General features: G+C 41.6%; 1 protein-coding gene across 2 annotated transcripts in view; it reads right to left on the reverse strand.

Moving 5' to 3' along the window:
• The window catches only part of ece2b (endothelin converting enzyme 2b), a 40775-nt gene that overhangs the window by 2553 nt on the left and 11332 nt on the right, over positions 1–26890 (reverse strand). Inside the window, exons 2-19 of one of the 2 annotated variants that reach the window (XM_029445715.1) lie at positions 20888–20974; positions 18538–18673; positions 16650–16865; positions 16073–16197; positions 15306–15452; positions 13653–13718; positions 13367–13555; positions 10808–10950; positions 10464–10578; positions 9959–9961; positions 7560–7670; positions 7389–7487; positions 5515–5592; positions 5313–5416; positions 4181–4291; positions 3675–3742; positions 2591–2781; positions 2383–2478 (exon numbers count right to left, since the gene is read on the reverse strand). In XM_029445715.1, coding sequence (XP_029301575.1) covers positions 2383–2478; positions 2591–2781; positions 3675–3742; positions 4181–4291; positions 5313–5416; positions 5515–5592; positions 7389–7487; positions 7560–7670; positions 9959–9961; positions 10464–10578; positions 10808–10950; positions 13367–13555; positions 13653–13718; positions 15306–15452; positions 16073–16197; positions 16650–16865; positions 18538–18673; positions 20888–20974 — 2085 coding nt within the window. The remainder of the gene's footprint in view (positions 1–2382; positions 2479–2590; positions 2782–3674; positions 3743–4180; positions 4292–5312; positions 5417–5514; positions 5593–7388; positions 7488–7559; positions 7671–9958; positions 9962–10463; positions 10579–10807; positions 10951–13366; positions 13556–13652; positions 13719–15305; positions 15453–16072; positions 16198–16649; positions 16866–18537; positions 18674–20887; positions 20975–26890) is intronic. The other variant, XM_029445716.1, reaches the window with a different exon arrangement.

Genomic DNA, 26890 nt, shown 5'->3' on the forward strand with positions numbered 1-26890 from the left:
AGTCTTTAGCGTGACCTGCAGTGATTCTTACATTCTTCAACTGGAAACATGTTTAGCTGATACAAAAACATTTAGAGTAAAATAGAGAATTGAATAGTGTGCAGAAAGATTTGTTTGCTTTTATCGCCAACACTGCTGGCTTACTATTGCTATCTTACTTATGCTATGCTATGCTATGCTATACTAGGTCATCAGAGTGAAATGACCAAACAACACAAAAAGTAATATTGAATTAAAAGAAATTTACAGCAAAAGAAAACTGCGTAATTTGTTGAAAAATATCCGGCTGGTGATGAGAGAAGAGCAAGAGCATATCTGAGCAAACGCACTTAAAAAAATTGGACCAAATCTCCAAACTCCACATGCTGCTAAGTTTGTGGCAGTTCAGGAGATATCAAGGCATGAAAAATCATTCACAGACAGTGAATTTATGAAATATTCATTCACTAAAATATCACAACATCTATTCTCAGACTTGAAAAACTATTTAAGATATGCCTCCCTCCACAAAGAGCCTGAAAGAGCAGTCTTCTCTGTGAAAGTGCTCTCAAAGAGCACATGTGCATGGCCTTCCAGTAAATACCATCAAATGTAACGGTTTGGTCTGGTGCAGAAGTTGTACGCTGCTTTTAGAGAACAACATACTTATGGATTCTGTTACATTTAATTAAAGGGTCAGTCAAGCCGTGATTAGGGACGGGAATCAAGAACCGGTTACAGTTGAGAACTGGTTCCACATTGTCTGATCCATCGTAACTGTATGCCTCGGAGGTTATCAGATCCTTTTATCCATGGATGTTCTTCTTGCGCGTTGAAAAAACTCTTCATCTGACATCGAACTTTGTGTCCATGAGAGAAAATTATATATTTGGTTCAAGCTTATTCCTTTTAGTGGAACCAGCTTCCAGTTTGTGTTCGGGAGGCAGACACCCTCTCCACATTTAAGAGCAGGCTAAAGACACAGTCTGGTTGCACTTTGGTTTCTTGTTCTATTTTGAAATGTTCACTCCCCCTTGTGTCATGTCTAGTTGTACTTCCTGGCTGTGTGTTTTCCCTCCTTTCCTGATTGTTAATGTGTTCCTCCTGTGTCTATTTACCCTGCCCTTGTGTCTTTGTCTTTCTCTCCCAGCTGTGTATATCCCTGTCTGCCCCAATGTGCCTTGTTGGATCGTTATTCATGTTACGTGTTTGTTAATAATAATAATAATAATAATACATTTTATTTATAAGCGCACTTTTCATTTGCGTAAACAAAACTCAAAGTGCCTGCTCGTGTCCTGCTCGTGTCTACCCTGTGTATACCCGGTTTGTGTGTTCAGTCTTATTTAGTTACTTTGTATTATCAGAATCCGAATCCGAATCTTTTTTAATTTCAAGTAAGTTTGCACCTACAAGGAATTTGCTGTGGTATGTAGGTGCTAATCGTCAAATATATACAAAAATTAAAAATTTAATTGATTCAGCTTTGTTTTATTAAAGCTCGCTTTTGGTTATATCTTCGTCTGGTCTTCTGCATTTGGGTCCTCCCCTGTCCTGAACCGTGACAAGATTTCACTCTCTGATAAAGCTTATAGTTAGGGCTGGCTCAGGCTTGCCATTGACCAGCCCCTAGTTATGCTGCTATAGGCTTAGACTGCCGGAGGACTTACACCAAGCGTCTCCCTCCTACTCTCCCTCTCTATAGATAGATGCATTCATGTCCAATAAATGCACGTTAGAAACTCGGCATCCGGAGCATCATCCCCAGAGATGTTTTGCTCCTCGTTGTGCAGGTTGCCACGTTAAATGTTTGCGTCTGGATCATGGATCGTGGCTGCGCCTATTGCCGTGGTCCTGATTGACGCCCACTGCATCTGCTATTATTATTAATCATAATCTTAAAGTTATTATTTTTATGAACCTCCGGTTTCTTCCAATTTTACCCCATTAATTGTTTTTCTTTCTTTGGGGAGGACAGAGGGGGTCGTATGCTGTACAGATTGTAAATAAATTGATTCATATGATTGAATTATTTGTAATTTGTGTTGATCGTGGTGAAGCCAAGGACAATTTTCTACATCGTGGACAATAAAGTTTCTTACCTTACCTTTAACTTGTGTTAACAAGTTATGTAATTATCAGCAGCATTGGTGTTAATAAAATCTCATATATTCCCATCCCTAGTTGTGATATTGCACATTGTGTTGCTGAGTTTGGTGGCATCACGCACATAAATCACTGTCATCAGCATATAACTTGAGTGTACTTCAGGACAAGCAGAACGTAGGTCGTCAATAGAAACGGAAGTGTCCCCAGCATAGATTCCTGTGGGACATGTTCAGTTGAGAGGGTAACTAATGTTGTTATTGTTATTGTTGTTATTGTTGGTCAGCAGCGTCTCACCTGAGCAAATCCGACGAAGAAGAGCTGATCATTGGTCAGGTTAACGGCAGGAAGCCTCTTCTCCTCTCCGTTCTTCTGGACCCACGACTGATAGGCCTGAAAGAAAAACATAAATTTAGACGTGGCAAGGTAACATGGCACAGTTCAGCTCAGAATATTTCAGTACAGATGAATACAGTTCAGGTGGTATTGACATGTTTATACTTACGTGGTACGCAGCCTTCAGTCCTCCGTTGTCGGCGATGTTTTCTCCGAGCGTCTGTTTTCCATTGACGTGTTCTCCGTTGACGGTGTAGCGGCTGTACTGATCCGTCATGCACTCTGTTCTCTGACGAAACGCCTCCACTGATGAGTTCTGCCACCACGGCCTCAAGTTACCTTCTTTATCGTACTCACGACCTGACGGCAGGAGGGAGGACGTCTTAATGAACAGTTAGTAAATTCATTCACTTCTCTCCGTCATGATTATCCAAAGCTGTGTTCACTGTAACATAAACATCTACGAGGCAAATATGACTGATGCATGTAACAAACACAGAAGTGTCTGTAAGACAAACGTCAACATTAAACAAATAGATTCATTCATTGTTTAACATGAATGATCTTAACTTCAGGTTCAGGATATAATGCGTTTGTCATTTTGAATACTGATGTAATAACAGACATATTATTGATAATAGAGTTGTTCTGATATTAAAGTCTTGCATACTGGACACATCGCCATTTTACTGGTGGGATTTTCCAGTGTAAAATTCTACCTAATTGCTGACATTTTGCTATCTCTGGCTCGTGATATCAGATCGGTGCATAGACTCGCATATTAGCTGATACCTGATCCAGCATTTTATGTTGTATTAGAGGCATTTCCGATACAGGTATCAGTAAAACTCTAATATATAAAAACATGTCAAATATCAATAACAACAACCCTGAAGGCCAAATTAACCGCATTACAATCCCGAGCAGTCACTTTGAAAATCTCCGCAACCACGAAGAAACAAGAAACATCACATAAACCCACGAACAACAACAACAACACCTCAGGTAATGTTTCACACACTAAATCTCAATGTAAACAACTTTCCAACATTGCATCCTCGCTGATATTTCCTGACAGCTTTTCATTATTCTATCCTCGTACATGTCAGGATGCCGTTGGCTGCACACTGTGGAGGTCAATGTATTAGGAGTCTAATTTAAAATGAAATACATTTTGGCAACAATAACAGTCAGAATCATGTAGTACAACAGTGTATGATCCAGTTAACGAAGTAGACAGGACTCAAACTCACCCTGATCATCGAAGGCGTGCGTGAGCTCGTGACCCATCACTACCCCGATCCCACCAAAGTTCAACGCCCTGAAAATAGAAACACACATTATAAACCAGTTTGACTTGAAGAGTCCAGAAACCAAAGACTGAGAGTCTAAAGTCCTGCCAGCGCCCCCTACAGGCTGAAGATTCAAGGAGAGACTCTACAGGTAAAAGAAAAAGTTTTCTTCATGCACAGGTACATTTTGAGATTTTGGACTATTTATCTTCTATAACTCATCTTCTGTCAGACGAGGAAACATCAGAGTTTCTGTTTCTAACTTTGTGTGTTTGTAGATTTCTCCTAAACTGACCAACAGTTACATTACATAATGCCTCATTTACATATTTAAACATCACATGTCAGAAAACTTGTAATTTAAAAAGCCAGTAAAGGTCGGGACATGTCTCTGTTAGTCATCACTACTCTACAGGTGTAATAAGACAGGTGGACACACAGACAGGTAGATTTAGAGGTAAACAGACTTGGGGTGGTCGTGAGCGTAGAAAGGAGCTTGTAGGATCCCAGCAGGGAACACGATGCCGTTCTTAGTGGGCATGTAGTAGGCATTAACTGTGGGAGGAGTCATACTCCACCTGAGAGGAGGAGAGGAGGGGAGGAGGGGAAGAGACAAGTAGATGAGATGAGGAGAGCAAAGGAGATGATCTATGGTCCTACCAGTGCGTCAAAAGGCCCAGAAGTCGTATTCATAAGTTTCTTCAAATGTCTCTTTACAAAGCTTCCGATTGCCTCATCCCTCTGCTGCAGTGTGGAGGCCAGACTGCACTCACAGCTACAGTCCCTGTAACTTCTGGCAAAGAGCAATACATCGTCTTATGTTTGCACATGGTACTTTTTGTAAAAGGCCAACTGAACTGTGTTGCATTGCATATGGTTGAATTCAAAGCTCTCCCAGTGTTCGTACTGTTGTTGGCTTATTTGTCATTTGTGATGATCGTGGTGACAATAAAGTTTCTATCCTTTAACTTGTAATTGCATCCTTTTTGCACACCTTATGAACACTTGCACACTTGAATGCATGCACAGTTTAAAGGGCATACTTTCTAACTTTGTTTCCCTGTGCTCCCTCAAACATCTGCAGTTAGATATTTGTGGCTGGCTCGTGGACCTGGCACCTGGTCTGCATTAATAATGTGACGGTCAGTGGTGGCACTCACACACTTCCTCTTCCAGCTCCTTCAAAAACACCACATTACAGCAGAGCACACAGCATTTATAAAGAGAACAGCTGTGGATGTATACGGAGAACTTCAGATCGGAGGTCTGTTGAGCGTGCTCAGTAGAGACTTCCTGTTGGCTCTCTCACAAATGCACTGGGATGAAGCTCTTCACTTTCCAAATAATAACTGGACCGAATGGATCAACATCCGATAATAATGAGTCATTTCAGGGGTTGTGATCAGTAACTAACGGTTATTTTCATTATCGATTAATATGCCAATTGATTTCTCCATTAATTGATTATTCTGAAAATATCAAGCCAGCTCCTCAGAGTCCTGAAGTCTTTAATGTTTTTAATGTCTTTAATGTCTTGTTTTATCACTTTAACATATATATATATATATTTATGTGTGTGTGTGTCTGTGTGTGTATTACTGGTCTTTGTTGGGAGTCTTTCTCAGCTGGTCGGCCATCACTCGGGATGAGAAGTTGTAGAAGTTCAACATGTTCATGAAGAAGCTGTCGTCGGACACGTCGTACTGAAACACGTGCATCAACATGTTCGTCAGCCTCGGGAAGTCAAACTGAAATATAAACAATGTAAACTCTTTCTGCAGATGAATGATTGACAGCTCACCCCGTCGTAGACGTCGTCCAGCTCTTTGGAGTCCAGAATGAATTCTGGGAAACCGATCATATCATAGATGGCATCTGCCTAACGAGGGACAAACAGAAACCGATCAGGACCTGAAGATGGAATGAAACGTCCTGACGGGGTTCACAGAAGCTTCCCTCTTTGCTAAACAGCCTCGTCCTGCATTAGAGAAGTTCATACAACCAAAGAGCTGATAGAACAATGTCCCAGGAAAATTCATCATGCAATGTTCACAGGAGATCATCTGCTCATCCTAATCTCGCCTGCAGTTATTACGTCACTATGCAGGTAACACTATTGTTCATCAGCTGCTCTGCACTGTTATTGTGACACATTGAATATTATATGAAATATCCATGAAACATGTCACTTAGTGAGTTTACTGTGAACCAGTGTGTTAAACATCCGACTCTTTACAGCTGATGAAGTATGAAAGAATCAACAGATCCGCTGAAGGATGGTCCATCAGAGCGGAGCTTCAGTGCCTGCGCCTGCGTGAGTGGAAATAACTCTCCAGACCAGCAGGAGGCAGGTTTCCGTTTGTAACTTTCAAAAAGAGAAACCTGAAGACCTAAAACTGTAAATATTCAAGCCGTCGTTATGATACAAACAGCAACACAAAGCAGAGTCGACCCTCTCAACACTCCTAATACACGGTTTGGTAATATGGCTACTTCTAAACAGAATATGTCTGATAAAAAGCTGCAAAGTGTTTCTGCAAGTACAGCAAAGGTGCATAGAGAACACATAACACATACAAATGTACAACAGTGCAAATTGGCATTTAACAGCAATAAAAAAAGTTGCTGAATGACTAACGTTACACAAACAGTGGATTCAATCTCTACCACATGTTCTTCTTCATCTAAGGAAAGTGCCTCCTTAGACTTGCCTGAGCTTTCAACATTTCTGAATTCAGAAAGGGAATCTAATTGAATTTTAAATGAAGAAAGAAGTTGACCGTAACACTTAAGTACATCTAAAAGTCTTTTACTCAACTGGTTATGATGATTTGTTTAAAAGGGGGCCTGGCGGGCGTCCCGGTAGCTCAACCGGTAGCACAGGCGTCCCATATACAAAGGCTGAGTCCTCGCCACAGCGGCCAATGGTTCGACCTGTGGCCATTTGCTGTATGTCGTTCCCTTTCTCTCTCTCCCCCTTTTACAATCTGCACTTCACTATCATAAAGGCATGAAAAGCCCAAAAATATAACTTAAAAAAATATATATAAATAAAAAAAAGGGGGCCTGACCAAAGAATTACTGCTTTAACTTAAATATATTGTCATGTTCTTGGTTTTCTGTTTTCTGTTTCTTGTTTTATTTTTTAAATATTCACTTCCCCTTGTGTCATGTCTTGTTTTACTTCCTGTCCTTGTGTTTCCCCTCTGTGGTTGTTAATTTGATCCTCCTGTGTCCATTCAGCCTGCCCTTGTGTCTTTGCCTTTCCCCCCCAGCTGTGTCTCGTTCTTGTGATTAGTGTCTGTCTATATATACCTGTCTGTCTCAGTGTTCCTGGTCTGTTCATCATCAATGTTCATCGATGTTACCTGGAGTGTTTTAGTTCAACGTCCTCCTCGTGCTTCCCCGTGTCCCCTCGTGTCTTCCTGGTTTGTGTTTACTTTTTACCTGTTGTATTTTTATAGCCTGACCCCTCTGTTGTTTTTCTTTTTTTCTTTTGTATTTTCTGCTTTGATTAATTAAAGCTCACTTTTTGTTAAAACCCTTGTCTGCTGTACTGCATTTGGGTCCTCACCTTTACCGCATCGTAACATGTATTTTATTACATTTTCAACCAGGTTAAGTGCATTTTTAATTACATTTTCAGGAATAATTAGAGTACTATTGTCTGTGTACCTTGTCTTTAGCAGCTTGTCTCGTGTGGTCGTCCATCCAGCGGAGTCGGTCCAGAGCTTCTTTAAACGCCGAGCGGATCTGGTTGATCATCCCCTCGGCCTGAGAGACAGACGCACGTGATGAACCAGCTGATCCACAGTGTGCTCATTATTCCTTCAAGTGGAAACTCACAATGTCTTTGCTGTGTTTGTCGAAGGTCGCCTTCACGAAGAGCGCTCCCAGAGCGAAGCCCAGAGTGTCGTCAGTGTTCCCGATACAGGTCTGCCAGCGGGGGGTGCAGGACTACGACAAACCACACACAGTTACAGACAGGAAACACCAGTAACAGGTGTTGCAGACCAATAGCGTGCTGCAGGGAGGACATATTTTAGTTTAATGTTTAAAATGTCATATCAAATCAAGCTCTTCCTAAACTAATAGCCAGCCACCAGGGGGCGCTCCAGATGTTTTAGCTTCACTTTTGGGGAGCAAAAAAAGTGTTGGTTCTGAAGTCTTGAGTCGATTATTAGACCAAAATGTTATAATTGACAATATCATGAAGTAAAATAGTTAAAGTTGTAAAATGAAGACAAATCTGTGGTAGCGACTTGTAGCCCCGCCCTAAAGCAGACTCTGCTTTATCGTCTATTTTACACTAAACGGGACATAAGTTACTAAATGAACATCATGTGTTGAAGTCTTGAAACTACAGATTGAGACATCCTGCTGTTACAGAGGAGTCTCCTTCTGCTGGATGTCACAGATGAGTCTCCTTCTGCTGGATGTTACAGAGGAGTCTCCTCCTGCTGGATGTCACAGATGAGTCTCCTCCTGCTGGATGTTACAGAGGAGTCTCCTTCTGCTGGATGTTACAGAGGAGTCTCCTTCTGCTGGATGTTACAGAGGAGTCTCCTCCTGCTGGATGTCACAGATGAGTCTCCTCCTGCTGGATGTCACAGATGAGTCTCCTCCTGCTGGATGTTACAGAGGAGTCTCCTCCTGCTGGATGTTACAGAGGAGTCTCCTCCTGCTGGATGTTACAGAGGAGTCTCCTGCTGGATGTTACAGAGGAGTCTCCTGCTGCTGGATGTTACAGAGGAGTCTCCTGCTGGATGTTACAGAGGAGTCTCCTCCTGGATGTTACAGAGGAGTCTCCTCTTGCTGGATGTTACAGAGGAGTCTCCTCCTGCTGAATGTTACAGAGGAGTCTCCTGCTGCTGGATGTTACAGAGGAGTCTCCTCCTGGATGTCACAGAGGAGTCTCCTCCTGCTGGATGTCACAGAGGAGTCTCCTCCTGCTGGATGTCACAGAGGAGTCTCCTCCTGCTGAATGTTACAGAGGAGTCTCCTCCTGCTGGATGTTACAGAGGAGTCTCCTCCTGCTGGATGTTACAGAGGAGTCTCCTCCTGCTGGATGTTACAGAGGAGTCTCCTGCTGGATGTTACAGAGGAGTCTCCTGCTGCTGGATGTTACAGAGGAGTCTCCTGCTGGATGTTGCAGAGGAGTCTCCTGCTGCTGGATGTCACAGAGGAGTCTCCTGCTGGATGTTGCAGAGGAGTCTCCTGCTGCTGGATGTCACAGAGGAGTCTCCTCCTGCTGGATGTTGCAGAGGAGTCTCCTGCTGGATGTTACAGAGGAGTCTCCTGCTGCTGGATGTTACAGAGGAGTCTCCTGCTGCTGGATGTTACAGAAGAGTCTCCTGCTGCTGGATGTTACAGAAGAGTCTCCTGCTGCTGGATGTTACAGAGGAGTTTCCTGCTGCTGGATGTTACAGAAGAGTCTCCTGCTGCTGGATGTTACAGAGGAGTCTACTGCTGGATGTTACAGAGGAGCCTGCTGCTGAATGTTACAGAGGAGTCTCCTGCTGGATGTTACAGAGGAGTCTCCTGCTGCTGGATGTTACAGAGGAGTCTCCTGCTGGATGTTACAGAGGAGTCTCCTGCTGCTGGATGTTACAGAGGAGTCTCCTGCTGGATGTTGCAGAGGAGTCTCCTGCTGCTGGATGTTACAGAGGAGTCTCCTGCTGGATGTTACAGAGGAGTCTCCTGCTGCTGGATGTCACAGAGGAGTCTCCTGCTGGATGTTACAGAGGAGCCTGCTGCTGGATGTTACAGAGGAGTCTCCTCCTGCTGGATGTTACAGAGGAGTCTCCTCCTGCTGGATGTTACAGAGGAGTCTCCTCCTGCTGGATGTTACAGAGGAGTCTCCTCCTGCTGGATGTTACAGAGGAGTCTCCTCCTGCTGGATGTTACAGAGATGCAGGTTTAAGGCTCTTTCCCATTTGCTACACTTTTCAGACCCGGAAGTTTCCGCTGGATTACAGAACCAGTTGGCGACAGACAGCAGGACGGACAGTTTCCCCAGAACACCAGCACAGGTGGAGCCTCCGAAACCAGTGAGAGCGAGTTAGAACCAGCCAAACGCATGAAAACCCAAATACAGCCCAGTGGAAGCACTTCCAGTACGACCCCATTAAAGCCAACAATAAGAGTAAATTTATACAGACAGTCAGAACCAGTTCCATCTACAGGACAGGTTCTGACAGGGAGGACCGACCGTTACTGTAGAGTATCATCAGAAGTACTTTTACCTGCTGTGGTAAAGAGACAACTGTCAGTGGTAGTATCTGTTGTATTTATTATACCTACAACAACAGCAGTAGCAGTAGTATTTGTAATATTTACAGCAGTAACAGAAGTATTTAATGCAGCGTTGGGTATCAAAGGATTATATGTAATCTAATTACATGTAATCCTTGACATTAGACTATAGTTATATCGTCATGGATAACTTGCTTACATGATCTTTTAAAAAGAGCCTCACAGAGAACGACATGCTGATGATGCAAAATGTGTTTTAATTTGCATTGAAAATGTTTTGAGGAGTTTAAAAAGGAATGTGTGTGGAACTCAAATGTTGGTGGCTGCGTCCATTTGTTTTAGTTTAAGGTAATTACATGAAAACATGTTTGTCATCCAATGGATACTTTCAGTTACTGACGACATTCCAGAGTGAACCAACACTGCATGGCAGTACTTGTAGTACAAACAGTAGTACTTGTAATACTAACAGTCGTAGTACTGCAGTATAAGTACCTTCTTGGTCCCGTAGAGACTCTCCAGTAGTTTGTCCTGAGCGTTCTCAAAGCGCTGATCCAGACTGGCTGCACTCTTCTGAACCAGGGTCCACATCATGTAGTTATTCAGAAGGCTGCAGAGAGACAGGTAGTTATTCGGCGGGCTATTTCTTTTCGTCTTCTCAAAAATGTAATTATATATATATATATATATATATATATATATATATATATATATATATATATATATATATATATATATATATATATATATATATATATATATATATATATATATATATAAGTTATTTCGGAGCCAGAGAGAGACAGACAGGTGGTCAGACATGCTGCTGTCTCACTGACCTGCGGTCGGTCTTGTTGATGAGGTCGGACACCTGCTGCAGGTACTCTCTGGCATACAGGACGACATGTTCAGTGTCGTTGAGCTCCAAAGGAGACAGAGAGGACGACAGGAAGTCCAGCCATTCCACGGCCGGAGCCAGCAGCTGAAAACCACCAAAGAAGAAGAACCATTAGACTCAGAAGAACCAGAGGAACCAAAAGAACCAAAAAAAACAGAGGCGCCAGAGGAACCAAAAGAACCAGAGGCACCAAAAGAACCAAAGGCACCAAAAGAACCAGTTCTGTTTTTAAACAGAACGCAAAGTTTTGTTTATGACCTTCAGTCTATTTATTTATTTACTATTTATTTGTTAGCACAGAAAGATAACAAGACATTAAGAAAAGGTTGAACATTGTGCAGCAGAAGCTTATGAAGCAAGTCATTAATAGAAATAATTAAGAGAAAAGAGATAAAAACTAAGATTACATAATTCATCAAAGTAAAGAGATTAAGCAGGAGTAAAATAAATGATCAAATGTGAAATATAGCTAGAAGTGAAGTGTTGTAAATGTTTTTTAATAACGATAATGTGAATGTAGTTGGTAAGAAAGAAACGATATAAATATGTTATAAAGAAGTTTCTATCTTTGGTCTTTAATAAGGTTCTGAGTGAGTTTGAGGTGAGAGTCAACATTTATCAATAAATATAAAGAATCATTTACGCTAATGAAGAAGAGATTTGTCAAGAGGAATATTTCTGTTATAGCTACTGAGTCAAACAGGAAACACTAGTTATTAGAACAGCAGCATTGAAAATACAGAATGATTCATGATACAACACAACACACCAGCTGAAACCTCATTCCTCACATTAACACAATTATCTTTTATATTACAAGTTACCTGAAACGCCATGTTTAAATATGCAAATGAGGCATTCTCTTAATAAATAATAAGAGTAATAAAAAAATAAAATAAAATTCAGTTTTGCAATCCGGGTAGGTAATTTGATATAAAATAAATGAAAATGTAAAATAAAATACAAGTACAGTTTGGGAGGTTTAAGATCAGAGTTGTAAATTGTCCAGAAGTTTTAATAAGTGTGTTTTTTTGTGTCTTTATTTAATATGTTAGCTACTTATCTAACTGTGAGAGCAGACCTGACCTGCAGAGGGCAGACCTGTCCTGCAGAGAGCAGACCTGACCTGCAGAGAGCAAACCTGACCTGCAGAGGGCGCTCTGCTCCGCTCATCACTAACTTTGTTTTTACAATCCAGGACAAAGAAGAAGCAGATGCAGCAGAGAGACCTGAAGTCTCCTTCATGTTCATGTCGGCCATGTTAATATAATAACCTGTTATCTAACCCCCCCCTCACCCCCCACGCTCTGCCATACACAGGGATGCAGGCACATAGCAACAGCTCCTGGCAACAGTTGCCACGGTGAGGCCAGAAGCTGCAGACATATTCTGACGCTTCAATACAGAAACAATTATGTATTATGTATCTTAACGCTCAGCCGTCACCAAATAAGAAAACTAATAACATTAGACATTAATTATATAAATGTTACATTTATTTATGTATTTATTCATTAGTAAGTTATATATTACATATAATACACTTTACAGATTTATTTCACTGCATCGAGTTACACTACAAATGAAAGTATATATAAATAAATAAATATGTAAAATCATAAAAAGATAAATAATTGTGTCAATTCATTAATTAATATAAGAATAAATGAATAGTTACACAAATGCATTGAAAATGTCAATTTTATTTATTTATGGTAAAATTAAGCTTTAAATACATAATTATTATTATAATTTAAGCATTTAATTATGTATTTATATTTTTAGATTCGGCCCATCAAACTGTCAGACACATGAAGAAAAGTCCGTAAATTGAAGGAGCGAAACACATCAACTCATCCGTGTCCGTAACGCAGACTTTTGGTTTCCTTTAGTCTCCTTTAGCTTCCCGTCGCACTAATCTTTATTTGAGTCTTTCTTTGGCAGCGACAGAGACGGGAGATCCGGGTGCGGCCAGCAGTGTAATTATTATTTATCAAAATCATACTAACCATTTTTCTAAAAATAATTCTGACTTCCTGACGGTATTTAGTAATAAACCAAAGTATTAAAAACATTAAAGTGTCGACCTGAGGGTTGTTTTTGTTTTTAATCTCTCAGTTATTGGGTATGATTTATTATACTTTGTCTCTGACCATCAATGAGCTTTAAACCTTTTAATCTGAGAGTTCTTTCTTTATTAATTATTTATCTCCCCTTATTTATCTATTTCTATGAATATTTAATGTATTTACTTCTTCTTATTATTTTTTAATTGTTATTATAATGATTTTTAGTTTTTTCCTTGCTTTGTTCCTCACATTAAAAAGCTGCTTTTGGATTGGAAGCTTACGTTTTGGAAGGTTCTTTGTTTTGTTTTATTTAAATTGTTTTAAAAATAAGTTTGTATTTGAACAAAGTAGCTGTCTGGATAAAACGAGTGAACAAATCAATAACACAGATGTGGCAGCAGCAGGTGAACAGAGAGGGAGATGAAGATCACCTGCAGCTCAGCGATGGTGACCTTGTGGTAGATCTTCTCCTCGTCGCGCCGTTGGTCCTGTGGGACGGTGATGTTGGCGAGCGCCGTCTCCAACTCCAGAATCTGCTGCATCTGCAGCTGGGCGGAGCTCCTGTCGCCGCCCAGCAGCATCCCCAGCTCCACCATGTAGTCCAGGTACGCCACCAGCACCTGCAACGTCAACAAACGTTCCTCTCATCAAATGTCGATGAAGGCGAAACTGGAACGAACTGGTCTTTGGTTTATTGGCAGCTGCAGGAAGTCTCACCTTCTCATTGGCGGTCTTGTTGAGGTAATAGTCTCTGGACGGCAGGAAGAGCCCTGATTGGTCCACCTGGGCAGAGGATCCACAGATGAGTGAATCACAGCGGCAGATCATCAGATCTCGAACAGCTGCAGCTCTCTGAGAGCGACACTGACCCTAATACATTTGTCCATTCAGTACTTTTACTTTAATTAAGGTAGTAATGCTACAGTGTCCTGCTTCTTTTTTTACTTAAGTACACGTACGAAAGTACGAGCATCAAAATATGCTTAAAGTAGCAAAAGTAAAATACCTCACTCTGCAGAATAATATACATTTTATCATTATTGCATTAATGTGTTCATCACTTTAATGTTGCAGCTGTGAATATAGAAATATGTAATCCATAATAATACTTATTATTTATATTTAGTATTAATAAGATGAACCTGCAAAGTAACTAAGAAAGGTAATGCAGTAAAAAGTACAATATTTGCTTCCAAATTGTAGACGAGTAAAAGTATGAAGTAGCAGGAAATGGAAATACTCAAGTAAAGTACAAGTACCTTAACATTTTGCTTAAATTCAGTACTTGAGTAAATGTACTTAGTTACTTTCCACTAGTGTTCAGAAGTTACATTTTTAAACGTTTCCCACAGGCCGAAGCTGAAAACTCACAAAACATTAAAAACGGAAAAAAATTTAATATTTCCATCAAAAAACACAACTTGTGTCAAATAACAATATTTTTGAACAGCTTTCGATGTACATCAGTGTTTTCATATTCAACTGGGAAAAAATAAAAAACTAGTTATTTCGTTATTAATTTATGAATCCCAAAAAATGAATAATAATAATAATAATAACGGCTTGTTTTTCGTACTTTTGATTTTATGCTTTAGTCAAAAATAGGAAATAAATTTGGACCAAATTTAATTTTGATATTTAATGTGTCGGATTTGTGTGACGTGAATTTACTGATCGCACTTTAATCCCAACTTTGCAGGAAAAAGCCGTAAACTTTAGACATCAAGTGTGTTGGATTCCTAAAGGAATATGAAAAAAATATTAATATTAATATTAATATATATCATTTGTGGTACATAGTCTGATTCTGGTTCAGTCTGGTTTTGGTTCTGGTTCAGATTTGCTCTGTTCCAGTCTGGTTCAGATTTGCTCTGGTCCAGTCTGGTTCTGGTCCAGTCTGGCTCTGGTTCAGTCTGGTTCTGGTCCAGTCTGTTTCTGGTTCAGTCTGGTTCTGGTTTAGTCTGGTTCTGGTTCAGTTTGGCTCTGGTTCATTCTTGTTCTGGTTCAGAGTTGCTCTGGTTCAGTCTGGTTCTGGTTCAGTCTGGCTCTGGTTCAGTTTGGCTCTGGTTCATTCTTGTTCTGGTTCAGAGTTGCTCTGGTTCAGTCTGGTTCTTGTTTAGTCTGGTTCTGGTTCAGTCTGGTTCTGGTTCAGAGTTGCTCTGGTCCAGTCTGGTTCTGGTTCAGTCTGGCTCTGGTTCAGTTTGGCTCTGGTTCATTCTTGTTCTGGTTCAGAGTTGCTCTGGTTCAGTCTGGTTCTTGTTTAGTCTGGTTCTGGTTCAGTCTGGTTCTGGTTCAGAGTTGCTCTGGTCCAGTCTGGTTCTGGTTCAGTCTGGCTCTGGTTCGGTCGGGTTCAGTCTGGTTCTGGTTTACCTGGATGACGTTGCTGTTGGAGTTTTTGGGATCGGCACTGACTCCAACGGTGAAGAAAGGCTGAGCTCTGTACGGACCAGAAACCACCTTCAGGACCTCCATGAAGTTCTCCTTCTCCCAGGGCCCGGTCATGTTCCAGCCCCCGATCTACAGAGAGATGGTCCACATGTTCTGATGATTTACATGTTCTTACAGAAGATGTAGCAGATCAACACTTACTGTTTGCAGATGACACTGTTTTTTATATTAAAATGTTTAAATGCTTTTCATCTCAAGTTGAATGTGATTTGTTAGCTGCTGGTCACTTCCTGAACCTCACCTTGGATTATATTGGACACCCACACAAGACAATATATTCACTTCACCAGCTTCAGGAATACAAACTCCCTGAGATCACAAGTCTTTTGTGTCGAGCTATAACTATTATATTACATATCTTGTACATTATGGGGTGGTGATGGTCTGATGGTCTAGTGGTCTAGTGGTACGCCTTCCAAACAAAACACTAGAAGGTTGCCACCATTGTACCCCTGAGCAAGGCACTTAACCCTGAGTTGCTCCAGAGAGACTGTCCCTGTACAATGTAGTCGCACTGGATAATGACTTGTAATGTAATTATGTCCTACACTCTCTGGCCTCAACCCTAAATCATAAAGCATTCGTTGACTCCTCGGTGGAGGTCTTTTTGTTGGAGGGAGTTGAACCCTGTGATGCTGTTGTACCTGAGGGATGTGGTCACCCTGGTGACGAGGTGCACGAGTGGTTACCTTGGCGATGAGGTGGATGAGAGGCTGAGCCCCCAGCTCTTCGATCCTCTGGGTGTTGAGGCAGGACAGGTAGTAGGACTGAGTCTTCCTCTCCGCCTCGCTGCTGCCGTTAAAAGTCCCGTTCTCTACAAAAGGAAACAAACCGTCAGGGTTTGATGTTTCAATCTAATCAGGGATTAATACCATTTATTACTTTAAACTATTTAATTATACCATATATTCACGTGTCTGGATCTCTGCGTTTTGAACTTTGTCGAACTTTAAAAGTTAAAAGCACGTGAAGTGAATAATGTCAGTTGTCTCTCTCCACCTGTCTCCCTCTCCAGACCTGTCTCTCTCTCTCTCCACCTGTCTCCCTCTCCCCATCTGTCTCCCTCTCCCCACCTGTCTCCCTCTCCCCACCTGTCTCTCTCTCTCCACCCATCTCCCTATCTGTCTGTCTCTCTCCCCACCTGTCTCCCTCTCCCCACCTGTCTCTCTTTCTCCACCCATCTCCCTCTCCCCATCTGTCTGTCTCTCTCTCTCTCCCCACCTGTATCTCTCCCCATCTGTCTCGCTCTCTCTCCACCCGTCTCACCCAGCAGGTGTTTGAGCAGTGCCTGGTTCTGCTCCCATATGCTGTTGAACGTGGACCAGCGCGACCGTCCGTCAGGCAGCGGGTTCTTCCTCATCCAGCCTCCGCAGGCGAACTGGTAGAAGTCGTTGCAGGGGTCGGCGCTGCGGTCCATCGCCTCCACCATCTGACTCGCCACCGTGACGCATGCCTCCGACAGGCACAGGCCGCGCCCACTGTCTGCAAAGCATCATGGGATAGGAAAAAAAAAGTCAGTGGTGAAGCTGAACTGAAGTTTTTGTACGTTAGAATATACTGTTATATCTGAAGTATTCAGACCCTTTACTGCAGTAAAAGTACAAAAACCACAGTGAAAATACTACAAGTAAAAGTCCTGCATTCAAAATGTAGTTAAAGTACTTAAAGTAAAAGTACTGATTGTGTAGTAAATGTAGTTAAAGTACTTACAGTAAAAGTACTGATTGTGTAGTAAATGTAGTTAAAGTACTTAAAGTAAAGTACTGATTGTGCAGTAAATGTAGTTAAAGTACTTAAAGTAAAAGTACTGATTGTGTAGTAAATGTAGTTAAAGTACTTAAAGTAAAGTACTGATTGAGTAGTAAATGTAGTTAAAGTACTTAAAATAAAGTACTGATTGTGTAGTAAATGTAGTTAAAGTACTTAAAGTAAAGTACTGATTGTACAGTAAATGTAGTTAAAGTACTTAAAGTAAAGTACTGATTGAGTAGTAAATGTAGTTAAAGTACTTAAAATAAAGTACTGATTGTGTAGTAAATGTAGTTAAAGTACTTAAAGTAAAGTACTGATTGTGTAGTAAATGTAGTTAAAGTACTGAAAGTAAAAGTACTGATTGTGCAGTAAATGTAGTTAAAGTACTTAAAGTAAAAGTACTGATTGTGCAGTAAATGTAGTTAAAGTACTTAAAGTAAAAGTACTGATTGTGTAGTAAATGTAGTTAAAGTACTTAAAGTAAAAGTACTGATTGTGCAGTATATGTAGTTAAAGTACTTACAGTAAAAGTACTGATTGTGCAGTAAATGTAGTTAAAGTACTTAAAGTAAAAGTACTGATTGTGCAGTAAATGTAGTTAAAGTACTTACAGTAAAAGTACTGATTGTGCAGTAAATGTAGTTAAAGTACTTAAAGTAAAGTACTGATTGTGTAGTAAATGTAGTTAAAGTACTTAAAGTAAAAGTACTGATTGTGTAGTAAATGTAGTTAAAGTACTTAAAGTAAAGTACTGATTGTGTAGTAAATGTAGTTAAAGTACTCAAAGTAAAAGTACTGATTGTGCAGTAAATGTAATTAAAGTACTTAGGGACTTGAACCGGCGACCCCCCCGGTTACGTACGGACTGAGCTACTGCTTCCCCTTTTGTAAACTCGTACAAAATATTCATGGACACGCTTTATTTAAAAAGTTCTGTTGTAGTTTTGTATTTTCTTGTGTTACGTATCCATGTCCTTGCATCTTGTTTGTACATTTTGCATGTTGGTTTGTATGAAGCGTCTTTGAATATTTAGAAAAGCACTATACAAATAAATTTATTATTATTAGAATTCTAGAAAGATTTGTTAAAAAACAACAGTGCTGTAAACTATTAGCATAAATAAATATCTTCTCAAATGTGGATTTCTAAAATCATGGACTTTCAAAGCATATAACAAATAATTGGCAAAGACATAAAATAGTAAAAATACATTATTTTATTAATTCAAGTTATTTACTCTGAAAAGCCTAGCAGCCGGTGCAGTTGCACGAGCAGGAGCTGCGACAACTTTACGCTTAATAAGTAATGCCGTCAGCGCCGGGGACACTACGGCGAGCATTAACCGAGCTTAATAAAGGAAAGGGGGGAGTAAAGGAGGAGATAAGGAGGGGAAGTTGATACCTGAGCTCAGTCCTAGTCCCAGGACCAGCAGGCAGATCAGCAGAGCCAGCAGGGCAGCCAGCAGCAGCGCCGACAGCAGCACCTCCAGCTGAGTCCTCCTGCCCAGGATGTCCACACCTCCCTTCCTGAAGCCCACCTGAGAGACACAGAGACGCTGAACACAGACAGCTGCACGAGGACCCAAATCCTGGGAGACATAGTGGAGATCTCAGCACCTCTTCCCGCCTCTAAAGCCCCTCCCCCACTGGACAAAACTAACCACTAACACCTACTAACATCTGGCTTTGTCTTTCGTCATTTATCGGCTCCGATCGGCAGTGATGGAAACATGGCGGGTGGACGGCTCAGTTTCCCGCGGGACGCTTCGACTCATCTGTAACTTGCATGTTTGCACTCATTTTAGTGGGAAAAGGGTAAGAAGAGACATTCTGGAGACAGCTGGCTGAACTCCTCTAGTCAGGATAGTAAGAGAGTTCCATGGCCTCATATTGGAGGTTCCTCATCCCTGCAACTTCACGACCAGAGAAGGTCACCAGAACTACATCTTTGCAAAGAGCATTGATATGCTCCACCAAAGTGGACCCCAGGATTTTTTTAGCAAAAGTCTTCCAATACTTCAATAATCTCCTGCGAGAACGTCCTGGCTTCCTCTACCGGTGGGGTCCACGAGCAGATCCTCTGGTTGTTTCCACAACAGGCAACAACACATTTATGGCCGCAGAGTTTACAAAGAATGTACTCTGGCCGCTGATAGCACCATGAATGCATCACTTTCTGCCGCTATCTGCCATTCACTAAAGAAATCGCACTAATGATATTACAGCCGAACACGACCAGAACGTTTTACAGCTCACTGCAGTTTCACATATGTTTTGCATCTGATTGCAATCGACCATGTGTAACATTTATACTTTGACCCCAGAACACATCCTCCAACCTTCAGGACAGGAAGTCACACATGACCATATCCAGTGACTCAGTAACACCAACTGTCTGAAGACACTAATGATTTCCGTGAGGCTGTTGGCGCGCAGGTCTTTGCATTGAGGCTCATTTGCATAGAAAGAGGACTGTCTACATATCACCTCATTTAAATACTGATCTATTAACTTAGATCGCTGACCTCAGGTGTTGTGGTACCAGGTACACGTATGAGCCACCTTGTGCTGCAGCATGGTGTGTATTATGGACAGTCCTGCAGAGAAGAGGCGGCTTCAGGTTCGAGGGTGTGGAACTGTGCGACTTTGATTTGGGCATTTCTGTAAGAATGAACCCTCCCTGACTAAATAAAGAAAAGTAAATAAAAGAAACCACAATGAGATCAGATCCTCCCATTCACCGCCTTCTGCAGGTTTCCCTGTTGTTGCCCACAAGTCCTCCAGCAGCTTCCACCTCCAACCCCACCGAAAGTCTCCAAACAAGCCGGACACATGGGCCCACACAGAGGGGAGGACAAACAACACAGACAGGAAGCGTGTGATTCTCAAAGCATCTCAAAGAGAGAACTGCTGCTCCTGGGCTGTGTGCACGTATTTAAATAATGAAGGTTAAAGTAAAAACCTGTTGATATCAAGTCTTAATAAAGTTTATGTTTTGTTGAGCCAAAGTCAAAGTGGCAGTTCTCCAACCCCCCCGCTGCTCCTCTCTTTGTGGGGGGTGGACCCACACGATGGTGGCCCCCCAAGGTCTGTAAACGCTCTGTAAACTGGGTCAAACTAAATGTTGTGATTCTGTACTTTCTCCATCTCTTCCTCTTCTGTCCCTGTATTGCAGGGGTCGGGAACCTATGGCCATATATGACTCTTTCGATGACGCAATATGAGTTATTGAAATGACTCATTGACAATTTTGAACTGACATTTTTAACATGATTAACAAGTAATAAATAATTATCATTATCATTGTCATTTTAAAGTAAAACATTTAGCAGCAGATTTTGTTTTTAGTTCTCCCCTCACCTATCCTGCGCTCTGTCTCTGACTGTAGGTGTGTGCGCACGTGTGTGTGGATGCGCACGTGTGTCGGGGGCGGAGCCCCGCACTTCACGAAACAGAGGAGAGGAGAAACTGCACGAAGCAAGCAGTAGACCAGGGGGGTCAAACATTAAAGACTGGGACTACGTCAAGGGCCAAACACGGTCCACATTTATTGAACAGGATAGACATATTGTATAAAGTGCAAATAGATATGGAACATATTTAGGTAGCTACATTCTCTGAGTATGCACATGTGTCAGAGCCAGATGTTTGGAATCTTTTCTTAGCTGCCAGTTTGGGGTTCTGTGGAATCCCTCAGTGAGTGAATTAAATATATGGCTCATATATTGACGTGTAATGTAACGTTCACTGACCTCCACTCTGTCAGGAGACGAGGCTGCCTCCGCTGGAGTGTCCGACACTTCATCCTCCTCCAACGTAGCTCGTTTATAGCTGGACATCTGCAGAGAGAGAGACAAGAAGACAGACACATTAGAAACCCATGTGGAGCTTGTGGTCATATAATCATCAACCTTCACATATCTGGTTAATCCCCGAACAGCAGAGGCCACAGAATACATTATATATATATAGGAATGAAGGAGGAATGAACGAAGTGTGGGCGGGCAGCGGGGCGGAATATGAAAGGATTGTTTTGATTGTGAAAGCACGGATTGGTTGGACACTGAGGGAGAACGCAGCTGAAACCAACATACAAACAAAGCACTTTAGAGAGTGACTATTGTTTGATCAGGGGTCCGGATAAGATCTGGAGATGATTACAGGTAACAGAACCGGACCCGTGCAGGACTCTGGTTTCAGTTCTGACAACACGACTTTACTTTGCGTCCGTCTGCCTGTCCAGACAGAAATAAGTCAACAACTATGAGAATGATGTCTTTGTGCAGACAGTCATTCTCCCCAGAGGATCCGCCCTGAAGAGTCCCCACACAATGCTGAATAAGTCTGTCTGGCGTTGAGGAATTTTACAATAGATTGCGATGCTCTTCTTAAACAGCAGAGGGCGCTGTCTACTTTTGACTGCTCGTCGTCCGTCTCTCGCTGTATCAAGACGCAAAGACATGGCGGCCGCAGGGGACGATTTCTTTAGAATTCAATGAAGTCTTTTTGGAATTTAAGACAAAGGATATTTTCAGTTTCACTTTGACATTGTCGTGCATAGTTTCATCCCCACATCAGAAGTACAAAAGGATTCTTCATGAGCACATACCTGCAGAACTAATGACATTCATTAGCCTCAGCTTTGTGTTTACTGATAATTAGCTAATGTTAGTCTGAGAAGATTGTAGCATGCTGTAGTCTGGTTCAAACTAAAGGTGGTGTTGTCTGCTGTGGACGTAACCTGGTGCTGAAAGTTAAACTGCACTTCACTGTTGTATTGATTGCTGAGCTTTTCTGTATTTATTATTCATTGGCTGCTGTTCCCTCAGGGAGCGTAAAGCTTTACTCTACGGCTGCAGACATATTCAGGCGCTTCATCAAGTAATGAGGTTAAATACGCAGACCTGCTGTATAATGAATCAACTCTTCCTCCTCTTTGTGCAGCGAGTGCTTTGACTGGCTGTTCTACATCACAGGAAACAGTAATGCCACCATGGACTCCTTCAAAATAAGACAAATCTCACCTTTAAAAATCTCCCTTTTACAGTGGAGGATTACAAACATGCATAAAATGTAACCCAATTTCCCCCGAAATCAATAAAGTATTTCTGATTCTGATAATAATAATAATAACAATAATAATAATATATAAATAATCTTTTTTAACGATTTCTTTTTCAAAATCCATGTCACAAAGGCAGCAGAATAGAAATTCATAAATCACCAGGTTTAAAAGAAAATTGATAAATAACTACAGACTAGGAAGGTCACGAGAACCGAGACTTCGGTACCAAGTCCATGCCAAAACTGTTGAAATCTGCAGGAGAGCCAGCTAATGTTAGCCGTTAGCAGTTAGCCGTTAGCAGCGGTGCTTTTCAGGCTCCATTCAGTAAAATGAGTACTGGTTGAAGGTACATTCTAACATATTCATGATGTGTTCAAATGTAATCTTGTAAAATTTAGTTTTTGGGGAGAAACTTGAATAAATCCAGATGTTTGAAGGAGACGTTTTTCACAGGGAAACTTCCTAACAAATACGAGTGTGAAGTAATAAAGGAGTGTACGTGATGTATTGTTTAGTTTTTCAGCATTGTATTGAGTTAGTATCGAGAATCGTGGAATCTCACTGATATCGGTATACAGCAGGGAGAGGCCATGCAGAGCCTTAAAAGTAACCACGAAAGAATTGTAAAACTTACTGGGAAACATATTCTGCTCATATAAAAGCTACTCTACATTTGATGTATTGTTTATTTTATTTAGTATATAACACAGTCACATCAAAATGTATCTTTATTTATGCACTTCACTGCTGTTTGCATGTTGTGAAAGTTTATTCTAATGTCTGGTATGAAGTCTGATAAACAGAAACACAGGAAGAAGAAAGACAGTGAAGCAGCTCAGCATGAGGAGATAGTTAACTGTGATCCAATCAATGTGCACTTCCTCTGTTTACACTCCCCCCCCCCCCCCCCCCCACACTCATTGTGTGGCAGGAACATAAACAGTGCAGATCCTGGATCAGGCAGAAACACTTTTTATGAACTCCTAATTCACCAGGACACAAGTGTTAGCATGTTAGCATGCTAGCGGGGTCTTTCCCGGCTCAAAATAAAGATGCATGTTGACCGAGCCTTCAACGGGCTCAAGCAAACACTTTTTACTTTTCTAATAATTAATTGATTGAAGAAAATGATGATTGTTACAGGTGGTGACTATAAAAACATAATTAAAACGCACGTGTGGAGGCGCATGGAGCGGCTTTCACAAGCTGGCTAATTTCCTTTTATATTTTATATTTAATTTATATTTATATATGGAAATCAATTAACAGCACAAAACAATGGCAAATATTGTCCAGCTTCTGCTTTAGGGACGTCACCAAACCAGAAATATAGTAGTCGATACCAAAACCAATGAAAATCCACGATTCTTGATACCAAATAAAATAAATGATTGTATTTTTATTTAAATATCTGCTTTGACATTAGTATTTATATTGATGTATTATAAGCTGCTTAGGAAGTTAAACATCTCATAATTCATCTAATATCTATTTTTCATTGCTGGGAAAAAATCTTCAAACATCTGGATTTATTCAAGTTTCTCATTTTTACTGAACAGAACTTCTTCTCCTAGAATGAGCGCATCGTAATGTAATAGCTAACAGCTAACGGTAACTAGCTCCCCTCCTGCAGATTATTATCTGGGATCAGGGAGCTTCATAACACACGTTATAATATTATCAGCATGACGTTGACCTGCATATGAAATAAGGTGCAATTCTCACAAACCGGAACGTATATGATGACATTATCACGGAAACAGTGAGGCGGCAAAACTACTTTATTAATGATGACAGCAGCATGTCTCTCTGTCTTCCTGTCTGTCTCTCTGTCTTCCTGTCTGTCTCTCTGTCTTCCTGTCTGTCTGTCTCACTGTCTTTCTTTCTGTCTGTCTCTCTGTCTTCCTGTCTGTCTCTCTCTCTGTCTTCCTGTCTGTCTCTCTCTCTGTCTTCCTGTCTGTCTCTCTCACTGTCTTCCTGTCTGTCTTTCTTTCTGTCTTTCTTTCTGTCTATCTCTCTGTCTGTCTCTCTGTCTTTCTGTCTTCCTGTCTGTCTGTCTCACTGTCTTTCTTTCTGTCTGTCTCTCTGTCTTCCTGTCTGTCTCTCTCTCTGTCTTCCTGTCTGTCTCTCTCTCTGTCTTCCTGTCTGTCTCTCTGTCTTCCTGTCTGTCTCTCTCACTGTCTTCCTGTCTGTCTCTCTCTCTGTCTTCCTGTCTGTCTCTCTCTCTGTCTTCCTGTCTGTCTCTCTGTCTTCCTGTCTGTCTCTCTCTCTGTCTTCCTGTCTGTCTCTCTCTCTGTCTTCCTGTCTGTCTCTCTCTCTGTCTTCCTGTCTGTCTCTCTCACTGTCTTCCTGTCTCTTTCTTTCTGTCTTTCTTTCTGTCTCTCTCTCTGTCTTCCTGTCTGTCTCTCTCTCTGTCTTCCTGTCTGTCTCTCTCACTGTCTTCCTGTCTGTCTCTGTCTTTCTTTCTGTCTGTCTCTCTGTCTTCCTGTCTGTCTCTCTCTCTGTCTTCCTGTCTGTCTCTCTCTCTGTCTTCCTGTCTGTCTCTCTCTCTGTCTTCCTGTCTGTCTCTCTCACTGTCTTCCTGTCTCTTTCTTTCTGTCTTTCTTTCTGTCTCTCTCTCTGTCTTCCTGTCTGTCTCTCTCTCTGTCTTCCTGTCTGTCTCTCTCACTGTCTTCCTGTCTGTCTCTGTCTTTCTTTCTGTCTGTCTCTCTGTCTTCCTGTCTGTCTCTCTCTCTGTCTCTGTCTTCCTGTCTGTCTCTCTCTCTGTCTCTGTCTTCCTGTCTCTCTCTCTGTCTTCCTGTCTGTCTGTCTTCCTGTCTCTCTCTGTCTTCCTGTCTGTCTGTCTTCCTGTCTCTCTGTCTGTCTCTGTCTTCCTGTCTGTCTCTCTGTCTGTCTCTGTCTTCCTGTCTGTCTCTGTCTTCCTGTCTCTCTCTCTCTCTCCGTCTTCCTGTCTCTCTGTCTGTCTCTGTCTTCCTGTCTCTCTCTCTCTCTCACTGTCTTCCTGTCTGTCTCTCTCACTGTCTTCCTGTCTGTCTCTCTCACTGTCTTCCTGTCTGTCTCTCTCACTGTCTTCCTGTCTGTCTCTCTCACTGTCTTCCTGTCTGTCTCTCTCACTGTCTTCCTGTCTGTCTCTCTCACTGTCTTCCTGTCTGTCTCTCTCACTGTCTTCCTGTCTGTCTGTCTTCCTGTCTGTCTCTGTCTTCCTGTCTGTGTCTCTGTCTTCCTGTCTGTCTCTCTGTCTTCCTGTCTGTCTCTCTGTCTTCCTGTCTGTCTCTCTCACTGTCTTCCTGTCTGTCTCTCTCACTGTCTTCCTGTCTGTCTGTCTGTCTCTCTGTCTTCCTGTCTGTCTCTGTCTTCCTGTCTGTCTCTCTGTCTTTCTTTCTGTCTCTCTGTCTTCCTGTCTGTCTCTCTGTCTGTCTCTCTGTCTTCCTGTCTGTCTCTCATTGTCTTCCTGTCTGTTTCTCTGTCTTCCTGTCTGTCTCTCTGTCTTCCTGTCTGTCTCTCTGTCTTCCTGTCTGTCTCTCACTGTCTTCCTGTTTGTTTCTCTGTCTCTGTCTTCCTGTCTGTCTCTCTACCTGTCTTCCTATCTCTCTCTCCCTCTCTGCCCGTCTCTGTTCTCTTTAATTGCTGACACACACAGAGAGGGGCGAGCAGAGTTGCTAGGAGACAGAAGTGTGTTATATCTCTCTGTAGAGGGTGATGTCACTGTGTGTGTGTGTATGTGTGTGTGTGTGTGTAATTAGATAATGTGTGTGAATCATCTCCATTCAGCTCTAATGGAGTTCACTGCAGCTTATATAACATTTGACTGTCTGTCTGACTGTCTGTCTCTCTGTGTTCTGGGTGTGAAATCTGCTCTTTTGTCCCATCACAGCCTCCGTACTCTAAACACCGACCTCAGACACAAACACTGCAGAGGAAACACTGGGACAGTAAATCATCCGTCCTCAGAACAACATGAGAAGAGCAGGCTCGTCCCTCTGCACCCCCAATGTAGTTAGCCGAGCTTAGCACAAAGACTGGAGGCCTGGGGACACCTTAAATAAAGTACTTATACACCTTTAACCCTTTAACACCTAAGCCAAAAAAGCCTCAACATTTTCGCCTGGACTTTTTGCTTATTTTGACTATAAAAAAGGTCAGAAAATGTCCTGTTAGTAAGTGCTTTTGCCCATTTTCCAACAATACCTGGAACTTTCCATATCTGGCAGTCATTTACAATTCATTGCTTGTTATGAGAGTGTAATAACAGTTTAAAGTGAAGAGAAACACAAAAGCGGAATTTGAGTTTAGTGGTTTAGTGAACAAAAAACACTGCAATTGTACATGAATAAGAGATTTAACATGTTACATTTTAAGTTTGAAATGTATACAACTATTTCCAGTAAAGGTTTTGAGTCTTTTACTCTTACATCTGCAAAAACAGGCCATAAAATGGAAAATATGTCCAGGCGTTTTTCCCCACACAGGGTAATTCTCTCCTCTCTCAGTGTCCCTTCACATGCAGAGGTCTTGGTGGTACTGCCAGTGACTGTTCCTGTTGCTCCTGTTTTCTCTGGGTCACTCAGATGAAGATTAGATCAAATGGCCATGAACTGTCCTGTACAGTCTGGGGACATGACAGTGGCAGGGAATGACACATGGAAAATGGTTTGCTTACACCAAAAGTTGCTCATCTTTCTGCAGGTCC

Source organism: Cottoperca gobio, chromosome 13 (assembly GCF_900634415.1).
Source record: "Cottoperca gobio chromosome 13, fCotGob3.1, whole genome shotgun sequence".
Classification (NCBI taxonomy): Eukaryota; Metazoa; Chordata; class Actinopteri; order Perciformes; family Bovichtidae; genus Cottoperca; species Cottoperca gobio.